General features: G+C 41.5%; 1 protein-coding gene across 1 annotated transcript in view; it reads left to right on the top strand.

Annotated features, from left to right (window-relative positions):
• Positions 1-18,120, top strand: part of LOC111862521 — a 118,354-nt gene that overhangs the window by 77,716 nt on the left and 22,518 nt on the right. The window contains exons 19-24 of the mRNA XM_023847992.2: positions 2,657-2,933; positions 6,143-6,345; positions 7,294-7,505; positions 12,039-12,275; positions 13,357-13,689; positions 15,504-17,939. Of these exons, the coding sequence (XP_023703760.1) occupies positions 2,657-2,933; positions 6,143-6,345; positions 7,294-7,505; positions 12,039-12,275; positions 13,357-13,689; positions 15,504-17,939 (3,698 nt within the window). The remainder of the gene's footprint in view (positions 1-2,656; positions 2,934-6,142; positions 6,346-7,293; positions 7,506-12,038; positions 12,276-13,356; positions 13,690-15,503; positions 17,940-18,120) is intronic.

The following is an 18,120-nucleotide window of genomic DNA, read 5'->3' as shown; positions in this document are numbered from 1 at the left end:
TGTACGAGGTGTGTTCAAAAAATGACGGGAATTTCCGTATTTTGGAAAAAATATTTATTCATTCGTCTACATTAATGTTGTCGCCTTCAAAATAGTCCCCATTCGATATTATGCACTTACGCCAGCGCTTCTTCCAATCATCGAAACACTTCTCAAACTCGATTTTTGGGATAGCCTTTAGCTCTTTCAGCGATGCGCTTTTAATGTCATCTATGCTTGTAAAACGACGGCCCTTTAAGGTTCTCTTTATTTTTGGAAATAGGAAAAAGTCACACGGAGCCATGTCTGGCGAATATGGAGGCTGGGGCATCGTTACAGTATTGTTTTTGGCCAAGAATTCACGAACAAGCAACGAAGTGTGAGCAGGTGCATTATCGTGGTGCAAAAGCCATGAATTGTTTTTCCACAAATCCGGGCGTTTTTTTCGGATTGCCTCACGCAAACTTCTCTGATTGTGATTCGGCGATCATTCATAATCATTGCTTTCACTTTTTCCACGTTTTCATCGGTTGTTGATGTGCTGGGGCGTCCGGGGCGCTCGTCATCTGCAACGTCTTCACGGCCATCTTGGAAACGCTTATACCACTCGTAAACTCTTGTTTTACTCATAACAGACTCACCATAGGCCTTTGTTAACATTTCACACACTTTGTAACACTTTATTTCATTTTTTACGCAAAATTTGATACAAATTCTTTGATCCATTTCTTTTAACAAACGAAAATCGCCAAGCTCATAAAAACACGTCTAACCTTAGCGGCTGCCACAGACAAAGTAAGCAATGAATACAGCTGAAAATTTTATTGTACTTCAGGGGCATGTATACCAACATAATAAAAAAAAATTTTTGACAATTGGACTCTCCAAACCCGCGAAATTTTAAAATTCCCGTTATTTCCTGAACACACCTCGTATGTTTGATTAGGAGTGGGAAATTTACATTTCTCAAATATTTTACATATATGTTGATGTCGCATCACCAAAATGTAGGACAAAATTGTAATATAAAGTTAGTTATAGGTTTCTTGAAAATGTGGTACAGTTCAAATATTTTGAAATGACACTAACAAATTAAAATTTGATTCTGGAGAAAATTAAGAAGAGATTAAACTCGGGTAATGCTTGCTACCATTCAGTCCAGAACCTTTTGTCTTCTTGTCTGCTGTTTAAAAACATAAAATTAGAATATACAAATATATAATTTTGCCTGTGGTTCTGTATGGGTGTGAAACTTGGTCTCTGGCATTAAGGGAGGAACATAGACTGAGGGTGTTTGAGAGCGGAGTGTTGAGGAGAATGTTTGGACCAAAGAGAGATGAAGTGACAGGAGGTTGGAGAAAACTGCATAATGAGGAGCTTCATAACTTGTACTCTTCTCCAAGTATAATTAGAATGATCAAGCCAAGGAGGGTGAGTTGGGCAGGGCATGTAGCATGCTTGGGGGAGAAGAGGAAGGCATATAGGACTTTGATGGAAAAGCCAGAAAGAAAGAGACTGCTAGGAAGACCTAAGGCATGGGTGGGGGAGAATAACATTAAAATGTATCTAAGAGAGACAGGATGGGGTGGTATGGACTGGATTGATCTGTCTCAGTATAGGGACCAGTAAAAGCTCTTATAAAGACAGTAATGAATTTTCAGGTTTCATAAAATGTTGGAAACTTCTTGAATGACTGAGCAACTGGCAGCTTCTCAAGAAAGGTTCAGCTCCATTGAGTGAGTGTGTTAGTCTGATTAGGGGAACACTTTGAGAGAAAGAAAATGATACAAGTAACAAAGACTGGCTGTCATTGGGTTGAATCAACTCCCAGAGTGATGGTCCTTGCAGCCACATAGTAGCTAACTGGTGACTTGTTTGAATGGCTTAATAGTAGAATATGAAATAAAATTCTTTCGAACTGGGTAATAGTTATCGAATTAGATTCTGTGCCTGTTTAATAATCTTTCTTGCTATACTGAGACTGTGAAAATAGGTCCCATGGATAGACCCTCCCCCTCCACACTCCTTCAAGCCATTACACTTCCCACTCCCTATAGTCCTCTCCACTCTAGCGATTCTGCTCACATGAATGTCTATACTGATAACCGTGTGATTACCTATTTAAAGAGGTTCCATGATTTAATGATCCCCAGCTTCACATGCATGTGACAAAGTGAGCACCAGCTTTGTGGAAGAATGTAACACTGTTGCCAGATCATGAAATTGACTCAGACATCAAAGAGTGCAGTCACAGGCTTGCACTGCTCGGAGTACATCCCGTTACCTCTAGCAAAAGAGTCTTCTAAAATAAAACACAATTGGTAGTGCACCTGGCCAACACATGACTTTCAGCCAGTACAGTTTTGAGGCATACACTGCTGGATGCTACAAGAGATTGTTAAATCATTGCTAGACTGTAGTGACAGGAGCTTGCATGAAGCTGGCTAGATGGGGCTCGAGTTAATGCAATAGGCAGAAAAGGGAAACACCATTCCCTTCATCCATAAGACTCATTATAGGTTCATTTTACATTATTATAGTTGGATGTAAATTGCCATTTAAGTATGCTTGTTTATTTCTTATGTTGTTGGTACCCCGACATGTTTCTTTATCATGAGACCATCCTCCAGGGCATTATATGAAAAGGAAACCATACATTACTCTTTGTTGCATTTAGGTATGGGCAAAAGAAGCCGTGCTTTGTGTATCGCCTTGTTATGGACAACTGTTTGGAGAAGAAGATTTATGATCGGCAGATAAACAAACAAGGGATGGCGGACAGAGTTGTGGACGAATGCAATCCTGATGCCCATCTGTCCATCAAAGAGGTCACTAATCTATGCTGGGATAATGAACAAGACACAGAACCCAGGGACTTCAGTGCCGAGAAGGACAAATACATTGACGTAGTCCTGCAGAAGGTCCTGGACAAGTTCAGCAGTCGTCTCTCGAAAGTATGTTGGTTTTTCTATGTTATTTATTACTTATTTATGGACACACTGTGGTGGTCAGGTTATGTAGCATCAAATGATTGGGGTGATAATGAATGTCATTATCATAATTTAAGATACAGGCCTCTGGACACCTGTTACGGATATTATAAAACAGAATCCTTCCATCATTTCAGATGCCTTTCCAAACTTCTTTAATGTTCAGTTGATATAAACTTGTGTGTTGTATGTGTGACTGTAGAAGGGGGTTTGGATATTGGGATTTATTGACCACTTACAGGTAATAACTACTGGTAATTATAACACTGTCGCTGTTCCAAACACTAAGTCCTTTCCAGTTAGCAGTGTGTTCACTAGATGTTTCCTGGTAGTGGCTTCTAACATTGAAAGTTCTTCACCTTCTGTATGTATGTTGTTACTATCCAGTGAATATCCCACAATGGAACAGAGCTCTAAACTTTGTTCTTTTTATAATCCCTTAGCATGGACCACACAGAAGACAGTTCTTCTGTTGTTGCGTATGTGTACATTCTAGTTTGCAACAGTCACTGTTTACAGAGTCATGTCCCAGATACCTGTCTGGTATGGAGCCAGTAATAAGTTGTTCAGACACACTACAACACTGAAATACAATAATCTTTAGTTTTGGGAATTTCTTGATGAGATGAGCTACTGTTAGCTCTTCAAGAATGGCTCAGCAATAATGGAGCTGATACACTACTGCATCATAACTTCAGAGTAGTTGAGCTACTGCACTGTCTCAATGCAGTAACGTCTGTGTTGCTAAGATGAGTAAAATAATATAAAATGAAAAACTAAATTAAAGATCTCTTGCATGCTCTTATTTTGGTCAGGTCTTTATGACATATTTTAATATATTGGAAATGTACTTTTGTTGTGTGTATTTTTTTTTATTGGTAGTCGGGTGGACCAAGTCCATTGTACTGCGGCCACTTCTGGCCTATTGTACGAGCCCCAGATGATAGGTGAGGGTGATTGTGGAGCAACTGGTGGAATGAAAATTTGGAGGTGAAACCGAAGTACTCTGAGAAAACCTGCCCCTGCACCACTTTGTCCACCACAAATCCCACTTGACCAAACCCGGGAAGCCAGTGACTAACCGCTTGAGCTATGGCGCAGCCCTTTGTTGTGTGTAAATCTGATCCCATATTGTAAATAAACTTTTCTAAGATCCCTAATATGTTTTTCCTAATTTCCTGTTTGTCCTACAACATATACATCTATATGTATAAAGCATAACCTTTTTCCTATTGTAACTTCTTCGTATTGAGCCATTTATTATACAGTAAGTTCTCTTTCCTAGCTGCCTCCATAGTCTAGGGGTAACGTTCCCACCTTGTGACTCAAGGTACGCGGGTTCAAACCCAGCGGAGGTCATGGAATTTTTAAGGGCGGAAAAATTCAGGGAACAAGTCCTCCGGGAGGGACTTTAAGCCGTGGGTCCTGTGTCATAGCTTTACGGCACGTAAAAGAACCTCATGTCCCAAGGGGACCTCTGAGCCAAATTCAGGACATTTCCCACACAACAGTAGTCTCTAATGCCTCTGGTAGATGGGGGAAGCATCGAGATACCGCTGAGCCAGTAGAGGACGAACTCGCTGGCTGAGTCGGGACTGATGGCACGCACCAGTACTGGTAGGGAATAGAGACTGGTAGAGTATCACAGGGGGACGCACAATGGACCAACAGTTGGTCTAAGTGCATGGGGAAACCCACCCTCTCCAATAACAACAACAACAACAACAAAGTTCTCTTTCTTGATCACAGATACAGTGGAACCTCGTTTAATGAGCATAATTCGTTCCAGAATCTTACTCGTAATGCGAAACACTTGTTAAGCGAAATAATTTTTCCCATATAAATTAATGTAAAATACGATAATGCGTTCTATGCTGAAAAAAAATACTAAAAAATTTTATGTATAACGTTTATTCAAAGAAAATTATATATACATTGTTAAGGAGTGTGAATCATCTTCATCTTTTCTTCTATGCAGAATGAACCAACCTGGAATGCAAGTACAATTTGCAGAAAAAAAAATCGAAATAATTAGTTTATTATTTATGATACATATCTAATTCTTTTTTTACTAGAAAGCTGTCTAGAGACATTTGTTTTTGCCGACGCTTCAAAATTTGGAGAAAATGCGACGCAGCATTATCATTAAATAAATTTGTAGCGCTTATAGCCACTGCCTTATTAGGGTGATCCTTCTCAGTGTACGATGCAACAGTTCCCCATGCTTTCAGCATTTCTCTTATTGCGCCAGAAGATTGTTGCTTTGCTGTTACCTCCTCCTCCTCCTCTGACAAACTCTCCTCCACAACTTCTTGCTGTGAAACACAATGCAACTCCAAATCGTGCAAATCGTTGATGTAGACCGACTGTATGTGCGTGCTAGATCAGCCACGCTCACACCTCGTTCTCGCTTTTCAGTGATTTTACATTTCATTTCTACAGTTATTTTTATTCTCTTATGGCTGTCTTTTTGCGGCTTTTTCTTTGGGGACATTTTTGCAAGGGTTATTAAACTTTGCACAAAAAATAATCACAAATAATAGGTCTGAACACAAGTTTGGAAAAATTTGTGATCACAAGTGACACTAAGATGCTAGCGGAACGAGTGCTAAACACAGACTGATGTAGCAAGCAAACAATCCGGGACTTCCCCTCTCGTCACTCGTTATGCAAAATGTCGCTCGTTAAGCGAGTCATTTTTTTACAATTTGCTTTGCTTGTTATGTGAATTACTCGTTAAGCAAGGTTCCACTATACTGACTTTTCTATTTCTTGAGTACTCTAAATTTCTGAAGGCTTCATGTGTTTCTTATTGTTGTAGTTCCCTGTTCTCTCTCAGCATTGTTATATGACCTCTAATTTGGTGACAGAAATGTTTGAATTTGTTTCTGATTACATAATACAGTAACCTTACACTGTTGCTGGTATGTGGCTGACTAGGGAGCTCTGAGAAGCAAAATTTGACATTGCTAAATTGTCAGATATTTAAAATTTAATAACCAGCTAATCAGCTTTGTCATACTCCCAAATTCTAGTTACTCCTCATTGTGAGACTCATAATCTAGCAGAGCCTCAATCCAGTGTATTGTGCTTGCGTGTTGGGTTTAGTTTTGGGAATTTGGCTGAGAATTTATAGACGTAATCTATTCCTTTCCTTATCCCTGTGTTTCTAGGAACCATTCCAGCATGAAAGTCTGCTTGTTGATCGCAAAGAGAAGAAGCTGTCTCAAGCGGAGAAGCGGTTAGCAAAGAGATCGTACGAGTTGGAGAAACAAGCCAACATCAACTACAGCCATAGACCTCAGTATTCATACTATCCAGGCGGCACGTCAGCTGTCGGCAATGCCGGCATTCAGGGAACGGGGCTACAAATAAGGTCAGATGTGATGAAGTGGTTTTGTGGTCATGTTGAACATGTGTTACTACAGCGAGTTCTTTAGACATTGCAGCCATGATGAAATGCCAGAAAACTGAAAATTTAAACCATTTAAGATCCAAATAGATTCTAAAGGGTTCTGACGATGGTGAATAATACTCAGAATTACTGAGTTTTTGAACTTTGTGCATGATCCAGTATTCTAGACACTAGTCCAGCGAATGAGATTAGCTCTTTCTAAGGGACCCAACAGAGTAGGTGTCTTTCCAGTTTTTGATACTTCATGTATTCTAGTTTCTAGAATACTGGACAATGGTCAGAGTCCAAAAACCTAGTAATTCTGAGCATTTGAGACCCAGTAGTGCATGAGTTACAGTCACTGTTCATACTGGTCATCCGGGTTGTGATACCATATAGTTCTTAGACGGATACTGCTTCAGCGGAACACGCTGCCTACATTTTCAGGATTGAAGTGTGCAGGGTGAGGAACTGGATGGGTTATGTAAACATGTTGTAAGGTAAGTGATGCTTAGGATAGAAACAGAGACCACCAATCCAGGCCAATATGTCTCAGGAAGAATCTTGTAGAAAGCTGCTGTGTAAATAAATGCTTGAATTATAGAAATTAAAACCCTCGTTAGGATTAGGTCCTGTGGTCTCATTTAAAATTGCAAGAAATAATTTTATGCTTTTTTTCAACCATCGTAGCCCATTTTTCATATCAATCTAATACACTACCAGATCATTTCTTTAAAATATAAAACTAATTAATTTTAATCTCTCATTTTCAGATGTCTTAAGTCTCTCTTGAGACTCATTTCACATTTTCAATACTCAATAGAACTCTCAGAATTGTTTATATATTTGTTTTTATTAAATTAAGTATCTCAGGATACCGATCATGCTAGAATATCGAAAATGCATCTCCATACTGTGGTCCCTTCCCAGGGCTATTAGAACAGATGGGTCTGGAGGAGTAATGCCGAAACCAGTGGCCAGTGTACGTCCCATGCAGGCGGAGTTGAGTCAGCAGCTGGAACGAGGACAGGCGAACCGTTCCACAGTTACAACACTTAACACAAGTGGCCGTTCGAGATGGATTCCAGCAGAAGTGTGGCAGAGGCAGGGCATGTCTGCCCAAGAAATGACTCTTCCACTCGGTATGTATCATCAGTGTTATTTTTCTAGTCAGCACCTCATAATTTTGTTGGCAACCAAGTAGACAAGTGCAGGAAAATGCTTTCTTGTATGATGGCTCTTTGTGGACTCTTCAGAAGGCAAATGTTTGCTTTGATTACATGATAAATTAATCCATTCTCTTGGTCATCTGTCTCATTTTTGTCATATCTCGGTAGTGTTTATATTATTAGGTTGTAGCATCCTGTTGTACGTTATTAATTAACAGATGTCTCTGATGCAGCATTTTTTTTTTAAATTTTGTTTAACCTTTATCAGCCGGGCCATTTAAATTCCAGTAATGGCCGCGGGCCGGAGTTAATTTAAATGCCCGCCATTGTAGAGTAATAAAAATTGTAATCATGTTACTCAAAATGCTGTGATTTCTACAATTTTTGTGGTGAATGAATGACATAAACGCTACTTTTATCTAGAAAGAATATAGAATCAGATATTGTAATTTACAGATTTTAGAATCTGTAAAAATTGTTACATTGATTCCAAAAAAAATTTTTCCCCAATTTTGAGCGTCTGTCCGCAAAAATGCATAAAGCTTCTGCACAAAACGTTTCTGCAGTATAAATGCATGCTGCTGACACACTATCTATATTTTATCTGGCAAGAGGAGAGGAAGTTTATGTGTTCATTGCACATTCTCCAGTCACGTTGGCTTACTGTATACACGAGTGTGGGCGAGTTCTTATCCTACTTTGTCCTTATGAAACTCTGTCTGTTTATATGTCGGACTAAACACACAGAGGTGCTGTTCTTGGAATACCCCCTCAATGCCCCTTGCGTCCTCGTCCCTTCAGAATCAACTGTACCACATTCTGAATGGCGTGATTTACGAGTGGCCTCTCAATTTCGGCTCTTCCATGTGAAATGGGGCCATGGTGCGTAATTGAAATGCGATGTTTTATAAACGTTACGAATAGAGGAGACCACTCGCCATCACTGGCCTACTTCCTGCTAATATGAGACTGATGTGTGTGTGCGCTTTGCGTGGAAAACAGAGTTACATATGGACAAAGTGCATGAATTGCGACGTTGGACTCTGCATTCAGTTACATGCAACATTCAGTTAGATGATGCAGGAGGGAAGACAGTCTACTTATAAAGCTGGTGTCCAAAAATAATATAAGTAGAACAAGAATTTCTGTCTTAAAATTAGTTTCTAAACACTGTGCGCACGCGTGGACTGCGAGTCACCATACAGAGTCGTTCGGCCACTCGGCTTTACTTTGAAGGTCCCCATACGGTGTCTTTTGGCTCATAAAGGTTAAAAGTCTTTTAAACTTAATTTAGAAACCACATTGTCCACTACATGTTTTGACCATCATTGGTCGTTATCAGGTGTTTTAAAAACTGTTGTGTGGAGACTGCTGTGCTCGTGATTTTACTTCTAATCTAATGTGTAGCCCCATCACACATCCGTGTTTTTTTTTGGTGCTGCATGTCTGCATGGTCTGAACACACACCACAGCAGGAGACAACATGCAGCACCATGAAAAGCACAAATGTTTGATGGGACTACACATCAAGCACCAGAAGTGCAAATTGTAAGCATAGCAGTCTCCAAAAACAGTTCTAAAACACCTGATAATGACCAATGATGGTCCGAATATAGTGGAAAATGTGCTTTTTTAAAGTAAGTAGTAGTAACTTTTAAACAAAAATGTTTAAAAAGTGTTGCATGTAAGACAGAACATCAGAAGCAAGTGTATACGTATTTCTGGTGTACTACTCTGTCCAAAAAGTATCCGACCTTGGGCTGGAAAAACAAGGTTCTGTATCTGGGTGGTTACAATACCTAATCCCCTTCAAAGTAGGCCCCTTTTGACTCCACACACTTAGCCCAGCAGTCCTTCCATCGCTGGAAGCAGTTCTGGAAGGCTTCTTTTGGAATGGCTTGCGGCTGCACCGTCACATTCTGTATGATATCCTCCTGTCTGTCGAAATGGGATCATCTTAATGGTGTCTTCAATCTTGGGAACAGCCAGAAATCACAAGGAACCATGTCAGGAGAGTAGGGATCCTGATGAACCTGTGGAATGCCAAACTGTATCACAAATATGGTGGAGGACTTCTTGGTAGTACTCCCTATTGACAGTTTGGCCTAGTGGTGCATACTCATGATGCACAACCCCCCGGTTAAAAAAAAAAAATCGGTATCACCTTCACATTGCTCCGAACCTTTTGTGCTTTTTTGGGCCTCAGGGATATTGGATGCTTTCATTGTGACGGCTGGACCTTGGTTTCCGAGTCATATCGTCATATCCGTACACCCACGACTCGTCACCAGTGATCACAGTCTTCGGGAACTCAGGATCCCTGTTGGCGCACTCCAGCATGTCCTGCGCGACCTCAAGGCGGAGTTGTTGCTGCTCCGGCGAAAGCAGCTTGGGCACAAATTTTGCCGCCACTCTTCGCATGCCCAAATCCTCAGTTAAAATTGTGTTTGCGGAACCTCTGCTGATACCAACCTCATCAGCAATTTCCAGGATGGTCAAATGACAGTCCTCCACGATCAGTTTCCACACTTTTTCAATGACATCAGCATTACGGCTCATTGACGGTCTCCCAGAACGCTGGTCACTGCCCGCCGACATACAGCCATCTTTAAAGCGGTTGAACCACCCTTTAATTTGAGTGACCCCCATTGTATCATCGCCGAAAGCCTGCTGAATTTTGCAGATTGTTTCTGCTTGGGTATCCCCAAGTTTCTGACAAAACTTGATGCAGTATCGCTGCTCCAAGTATTCTGTCATCTTGAGCGAAATGAGAATGCGACGAACACGTGTTACACCACTTCGCTATCTGGCAGCCACAGATGCATCCGGCAGTGTTGTGAGTCAGCAAAAAATCACACATGTGCATGGAAGTCTCTTCTACCACTATGCTCAGTTTCCCCACCTCTTTGGCCATTACTTACAGCAACAGAAAATAAAGTCAGATACTTTTTGAACGGCGGCGTATTTAACAACACTGTCTGTAGCTAATAGTAGATGCTCCTCCAGCGTGGAGGTTACATGGGGGCTAGCAAATCTTTGCTATAAAAAAAGCACACTATAGAATGTTATGCGGGGTCTCAGGTATGACAGACTCTGAACTTCTGTAGAAGGCAGGGAATATCCTGTTTAGCAGAGTGACCATTGATTTTCCAAAAACTGTGCACTATATATGGACCTGGGATAGTGTAGTTGATATAGCAACTGGCTACGGGCTGGACAACTGAGGGGTCAGAGTTTGAGTCCTAGTAGGTTCAAGAATCTTCTGTTCTCCAAATCGTCCAGAATGGATCTGGGGCCCATCGAGCCTCCTATCCAATAGATACCGGGGGCTCTTTCCCTGGAGTAAAGTTGCAAGAGTGTGAAGCTGACCACTTGCCTCCAGCTAGTGCTGAAGTCAAGAAAGTGTGGATCTGTACATCCATTCCCTCATATGCATTCATGGCATAATACCTAATTAGTTAAGCACAAGGACAGGTTTGCCTTCCCCCCCCTCTGTGCCCCATATATACTGAAGCAACATAAGAAACCCTTTGAATGGTGGAGATGGCAGCGCCCCCACATTTCACCCTATCATTGTATTCCTCTCTGCTCAGTGTGCTTGTCATGTGGTTGTAACAGTTTCATAAGCAGAGTGGCGAGACAGGAAGGGAATGTACATAAGTGGGTGGACGGAGGAAGGGTAAGAACTCAAAGGAGGAATGCAGGGAGTCAGTTATGGGACTTATGTCTGTAGTTTCAATGTCATTAGTACATTTTTTAGCCAGTAGTTAAGGATATCTACGTAGTGTCACATGGCCAGAGTGGAAGTAAATAATGAATTGGAAAGGATGTGGATTGAAGCAGTTACAACCTAGTGTTAGGTGCTGTCCTGGAATTTGTCTGGAGGAACTAAAGAAAGCCACAGTTAATGTCAGTTGTGTTGTAGCCTCAGAGCGGAGATTTGAACCTAGGGCTTCCCACATAGGAAGTAGGAGTTCTCCCTGTTTTGACAAATGCAGTGAGTGGTCTGCAAAATAGTGACCACAATACTGCAGCACTCAGGCTGTATAGATTTGGAGACAGATGTGCACCCTGAGAACTGAACAGAAAAGAATTAACATGGGAAAGGCACAAGACAGTACTGAGACTGTTGGATTTTAGGTTTTAATGTCAGTGATTATCAAGAGTACAGTCGTAAGGATTGTAATACCTTTTAGTTTGCAGAGAATGCAACTTTTTGAAGGAACATATTGCCTCCATCTTCAAGGTGAGGTTTCTGCCTGCTTCTACTGGTTTTTTGTTTGGCTTACACTTCAACCTTGAAGATGGAGGCAGTATGTTACACTTTTTCTAAACAGTGTATTATTATAACCCAGAAGAATGCAAGGAAAACCTCAAAATCTAGGATATCACAAATGGTTTCAAAACGGTGAGAGCATCAGAAAGAATGATGGCTACCCTTAATTACTGGAAACAAGTTTCTTTGAAATGTGTACCCTTAGGTATTTGCTTTTGTGCTCATTTCAGATGTTGTAATCCCCACCAACTCTCCAGACCGAGCTTCCATAGTGCTGAAGGCAGGACAGCGTGTTATGGTACTTAAGAGTCCCAAGGGAATCTATATGCAACTGGAGAATGGAAAAATTATAGCTATTCGAACAGCGTTCAAAGTGGGTGGTGCAGGCAAGGGATCTGCGGCACAGCAGCAAGAATGCAAACCTCCTCTTGAGAAAGCAGAAATGAACACTCCAGAATATAAGAAAGGTGCACTTCCCTTCATTGTATCACTATTTCCAACTGAAGTCTTCTTTATAGTCACATGGCACGGATCAACCCTATTGTTGTGTGTTTACTGGTCTGTTGCCTAGAAACGCGTTCTTCTGTTGTTGTGTGCATGTTCATTTCCATGGGAACCCGTTTACTGAGCCGTTGCCTAGCAGTGAACTAGTCCTTTCAGGCGTCATGTCATTTGTACAATGAAAGCTTTTGAGAAATTTTTTCAGCTTAAATTGAATGTAGGGGAGATACATGGACTGTATTTAACCCTTTCACTGCTAGTATGATAAGTAACTCTCAGTACCCTCTGTGCCTGAATTATTTTTGAATAAATCTTTTATAAACAATTTAAGTGCAAAGTATGAAAATGTGTGATAAAATGTAACTAATCTTACCTCAGACAGGGAACAGGCAGCAGAAGTTGCAAAAATGTTGAATTATTTAGTATTTTTCACAAGGGAAAAGTCCATTTAAATCAGGGTTGTCCAAGATGGCCAGAAAAGTACATAATTCACTATCCTAGTCTTATCACTGTCACATGTTGACCAAAGTCCACAACTTTATTTGAAACTATTATAGAAAGCGCTGCGCACTATATGAAGTAATTTTTACTAGCCCTGTAAAATACCCTCACCACATGACAACGGACCACGTCCCTTGCTGTGCAGATGCATTGTTTTACATTTCTTAAGCTAGAGGCCAGAAGAATGCAGCCATTGAAATTAATGATGCATCATTATGTTCCCAGTGGATGACTCTATGCACCTGCCAAGTTTGAACGAGGTTGGTGCAAAGAAACCTGAGATTTGATACTCTAAAGTCGCAATACAGGTTTTGTCAATTGCAGCAAGGATGCCATATTTTTCAGAGATCGACATATGTTGACCGCAGCAATGTAAGAATTAAATATGTGTCTTTCCACTTCTGTTTCTCCTGTTACCAGTTAGGGCCCTCCCCTCGCAGTATATTCAGTGAGAAATGATCATCTCCATCAGCATTCCTGTGGTAATTTAAAATCTATTGAATCTATTGCTGTAGTTTCTTAACAGGCTTTATCCTCCTTTTTCAGAGAGCAACGCCCCTACAATAAATCGAACAGTGAATATGGCCAAAGTCAGCAATGTGCTTCCATTCAAGAATAACTCTGCCATCACAATAATTCCAAAGAATACTGCACCGCAGCAGCGAGGGGCAGGCAAGCCAATGAGTAGAGTAGGGGGTAACAGCAGTGGGGGTGGAATTTTGAAACAGGATGTGACCGTGAAACCCTGGGGCCCTAGGATTGGTACATCAGTTGACGTTGCCCCTGTAACCATGGGAGGTAACAAAAACATTAGTTCTCAACAGCCAATGGTGCAAGCAAGGCCGTACTTCCATCGCACCAGCGCTAACAACAGCACAGGTAACATAAATGAGATTTGAGTTTCTTGTCATGGTGACTGGAGAGTACCGTCTTCATGGCTATAGTGCCATGTAATTTGGTAAAACTTCACTGACTTTTTGGAGGAACGTATCTCCTCCATCTTCAGGGTCAAACATATCCCAAGCAAGCAACAAGCAGAGCATACTACTGGTTCTTGCATAGCTTATTTTTCGAGCCTGAAAATGGAGGCGACATATTCCTCCAAATTGGATATTGACTTTCAGCAGACTACAGGGCATTATATCATACAAGATGGTACTCTTAACTCTTGTAACTATTGAATATGAATCTTCCTATACTTTGTGGCATCCTTTATACAGTGAAGTTATTTATTTGTTCCACAACGTTTCTATATACACATGTATTTAAACCTTCAAAGGCTCGTCTTCAAAGTGATTAATTCATTGCTAATAATAAAAACGCATTTCTTCAGAAGAAGACGTGGGAAATGATCTTTGAGAATTGAAATATGTCCATTGCATGTGGTAAAGGACAGTTGCACAAGTAAGTAATTTGATGGTTTAATCTAATGAAACGCTATAAATTTTTTACAGTGATTTATCGTGACACAACATAAATACTTTCAGTGCATACTTTTTTGATCTCTTCATAAATGTGCAGCTTTCTGAGATGTTTATATAAGTTTGTACACATGCAAGTGATCTGATAGGTCTGTATTCATGGTCCATTATCACAAATAATGTTACGTATCGAGGTCAGACATAATGTACTTCTAGAATCATATGGCTGCAAATTAAAAACGGAAATTTTAAAGAGCAGCTGTTTGAAGTATTTGTCTTTGTATATAAATGCATGCCAATCACAGTGACCACGTGGACTAAGGTATGAACTGTCTTTGTCCTCTCTAACACTGGGATTGTGAGTTCAAATCCTACTTGAGAAATGGATGCCTGTGTGCATTTATTCTGCTTGTGTTGTTCTTTGTGTAGGTAGAGGCCTTGCAACAGGCTGGTCCCCCATCCAAGGAGTCCTACTGACTGTGTATTAGTTCAAGAAACTGATAAAGTGGCCAAGGTCCAACAAAAGGCCGTAGATCTATAGATAGATATAAATGCATGTATAATGGCTAAAGAATGTAACTGACATCTAGTTGAAGGAGAGGAACCATAGATGTAGCCGTATTATGCTCGTAAAACCAATTTCTGCTCCCACATAGCAGGATGAGATCTTTCTTTCAGTTCTGTTATTTTAGGAATGTGATGAGTTATTGCTATGCAGCCAAAACAAGGACACTTCTGTCGTGTGGTCGGCATGTTATTTTGATTTTATGAAATTCTGACAGTCTTCAAAGTTCTGGTATCTTTCAGAACAGTTTCATTTACACTGATATTGGTCCTACATTATAAGTTCATACATCTGTCATATTAATGTTGTTGAGGGCAGAAAGTTAATAAATGCTGAAGAACAAACCAAGCATGGAACAATTACAAGCAGACAGCAGGCTAAGTGTGTGACTTTTTCCCCCAAAATGTTGCCTTGCCATCTCCTGCTGGTTTGTTGCTTGGCCTACTCTTCAGCCCTGAAGTTAGGGGTAAACTGTGAGGCTGTCTCCAAACTACACAGTGTTAAAATATCTAAGAATGTACTTTTTCATAGTCTTTACTATGAGAACCTAAGATGCAGATCAGTGAATGTCCCTCAGATAGTTGTGATAGAATCTGGAAACAGACATTGTTAATGTTCTAGAGAAGGAACAGGTTCCTTTGGCACCTTATAGATGTCATGTTTTTGTCATTGCTTTTAATATTGTTTGTCTTTTGTAATCCAAATAGACATGGGGAGTGCTAAGCCCTACTTCCATCATGACACTTCGTCAGATCATCTCGGGATGATGGGGCATCAGACAAGTGACGAGGGCAGCTCTGGTGCTGAGAACATGTCTTCCACCCCGTGTGCTGAGGACAAGGATGGTGTAGATGGTGGTGTGTTAAAATCTCCGTCTTCTGATGATTTTAATCAGGATAATTCAATGAGCAGTCATGCATTCAGAAGTATCCAGGAATCAAACATCAGTAACAAGTCATCATATGACAGTCACATGGGAGATGACATGCTACATGATTCAGGAGCTGGCATGGGTATGGCATACGGGAACCACGCAGATCAAGGAATTCAGGAACCAAATATAAATAGTTCATATGGAAGACAGATGGGACAAGATACTCGTGACCCACCCGTCACTGCGAATCGTTCTTTCAGGAGACAGATGGATCAAGGTTTGCAGGGAGCAGGTAATGTTGGTCATCCATTTGCCAGACAGCCGGACCAAAGAGTGCAGGAGACTTCCGCAAATTTAAGTCGCGGATATGGAAGGCAGGTTGACCAAGGTGTGCACGATGCGTCCACCATGAGTCACAGGTACGGGAGACACATGGAGCAGGGTTACCATGACGCATCAGCCGGCGCTAACCACGGGTTTGGGAGACAGCTAGATCAGGGCATTCAAGAGACAGGTGGTATAAACCGTTCATTTGGTAGGCAGAACCTTGAAGGGATTACATACAATCAGCAGAGCCAGGCAAGAAGCTATGATGAACATAAAGATGCAAACTTCAATCGATCTGATTCATCCTCTGGCGGGAGGTACGGTCAGACGGATACTGAAAGTGGGAGTAACAGGAACTTCCATGGAACATATGAGGACAGTTGGCAGCAAGGTCAGGTCTTCCGAGGAATGTCGAGGGTCAGTGACGGCACCCACGGACATGGCGGTGGTATGGCTGATAGCAGAAGTTATCATCAGCCATTTAAAAGTAGTTCACATGGAGTGGAGAAGCATTCCTTGCCAGACAACAGTACCAGAGAACAGCAGCGGAACAATTTCCCTGACTACAGCCAAAGGCAACAGCTGCAAGAACCAGAATCGCCTACATTCCAAACAGAAGTCACTGACTCCGCAACAGGTGGAAATGATAGCGGTGTAGAGATTCTTCCATTACCTACATCAACCTTCACACCCGTGAGTAAAGAACCACTGCCACAGCAATCAACAAATCGTAGCGCTCCTCAAGGAAAAACTACGTCTTTAAAGAACTATAGGCATAACTCCTTCAGTGCACAGCTTCATAGCAGGGAAGTAGAATCTAGTACCAGCAGTGATAATACCACTGCCCCCATAACAAGAACTCTGCAGGAGAAACCTCTGTCTGGAGACCATTATATGAAGTCTTCACAGCAGACCTCATATCCTACTGATATAAAATCTCCATCAGGTTTTCAGCAGAGTAATGAAGACCTTAAAGTTTCTAACCAGAACCTGACAGTGTCAGGTTATCCACAGGGTGGAAATGTGGGTTCAGTTTTCCTAGGAACTGGTAATCCCAGTGTAGGTCAGCACACATTACCTAGTTCTAAAACTCATCAGAAAAATGCTCCAAATATTGGAAGATTCAATAGCGAAGTGAGTTCCGGTGGTAATTTCAGTGCTGGTGGTATGCCTTCAGCAGTATCAATAAAATCAAAACGTGGAAACAGCAGGAGTGAACAGCAGCATTACGAATTTGAATCGAGTGACACCACTTCTGATGCAGGTAGAATCAATGCTCAGCAGCAACCACATGGCAAACGTGCAGGCAGAAATCAGATGTATCCATTGCAACCTCAAGCATACCATGCTCACACTTCCCCACAGCAAGCCCAGTCTCAGACGCCACCAGCCAGTAATCCTGCGAGCATTGCTACCACTTCAGTATCAAAGAAAGGGCGAGGAAACAAGAATACATCATCTGATAGGTCTCCCAGTTACTCAGCTGCAGCAAGTAACACTGAAAGTGACTTGCATCGCAATGCAGATGGCAGTAGCTCTAAAAATCAGCCACAACAACCATCTCCTCAAAATGTTCCAGTTCAAATGCAACAGTCTGCCCCAGTTTTCCCACCAAATCCACAGTATCCAGCTTCAGATGGCAGTTCTAGCAGTCCAGTCTACGGACACCAGCAGTACTATCCCACACCTGGTTATTATGGAGGCTTTGGTGGGCCGCAGCAGCCTCCCGTCGCTTTTGGTGGCAATCCATACTATTCTGGCGAGAGTCAGTATGGAGCTGGACGAGGTGCGCATTTGGACCAGTCGGTACCTCCAGTAAACAAAGACATTCACAAGGGAAACCAATCCCAAGCCGGAACTTCACCAACGCAGCCGCAGCAGCAGTCAGTGCAGCCTCTGCCTCAGTCCACAACCCCAGCAAAAACACAGCAAACTCCTTCAGGTGTGTTACAGTTAAATTAATTTTACAGGATATATTTGTCTTTAAAACTTGCTGTAAGCTTGTTTTCCTACTAAAATGTCTTAACAAGACCACGCAGAAGGTGGAACTTGTAGAAGTCAGAACAGGTCATTGGCCTAATCTCAGAGGAAAAGAGGAAAGGGAAGAATTCCGGATAATTTTT

Source organism: Cryptotermes secundus, unplaced genomic scaffold (assembly GCF_002891405.2).
Source record: "Cryptotermes secundus unplaced genomic scaffold, Csec_1.0 scaffold1084, whole genome shotgun sequence".
NCBI classification, from domain to species: Eukaryota; Metazoa; Arthropoda; class Insecta; order Blattodea; family Kalotermitidae; genus Cryptotermes; species Cryptotermes secundus.
The sequence above is the reverse complement of the archived record's forward strand: the minus strand, read 5'-3'. Positions and strand labels throughout refer to the sequence as shown.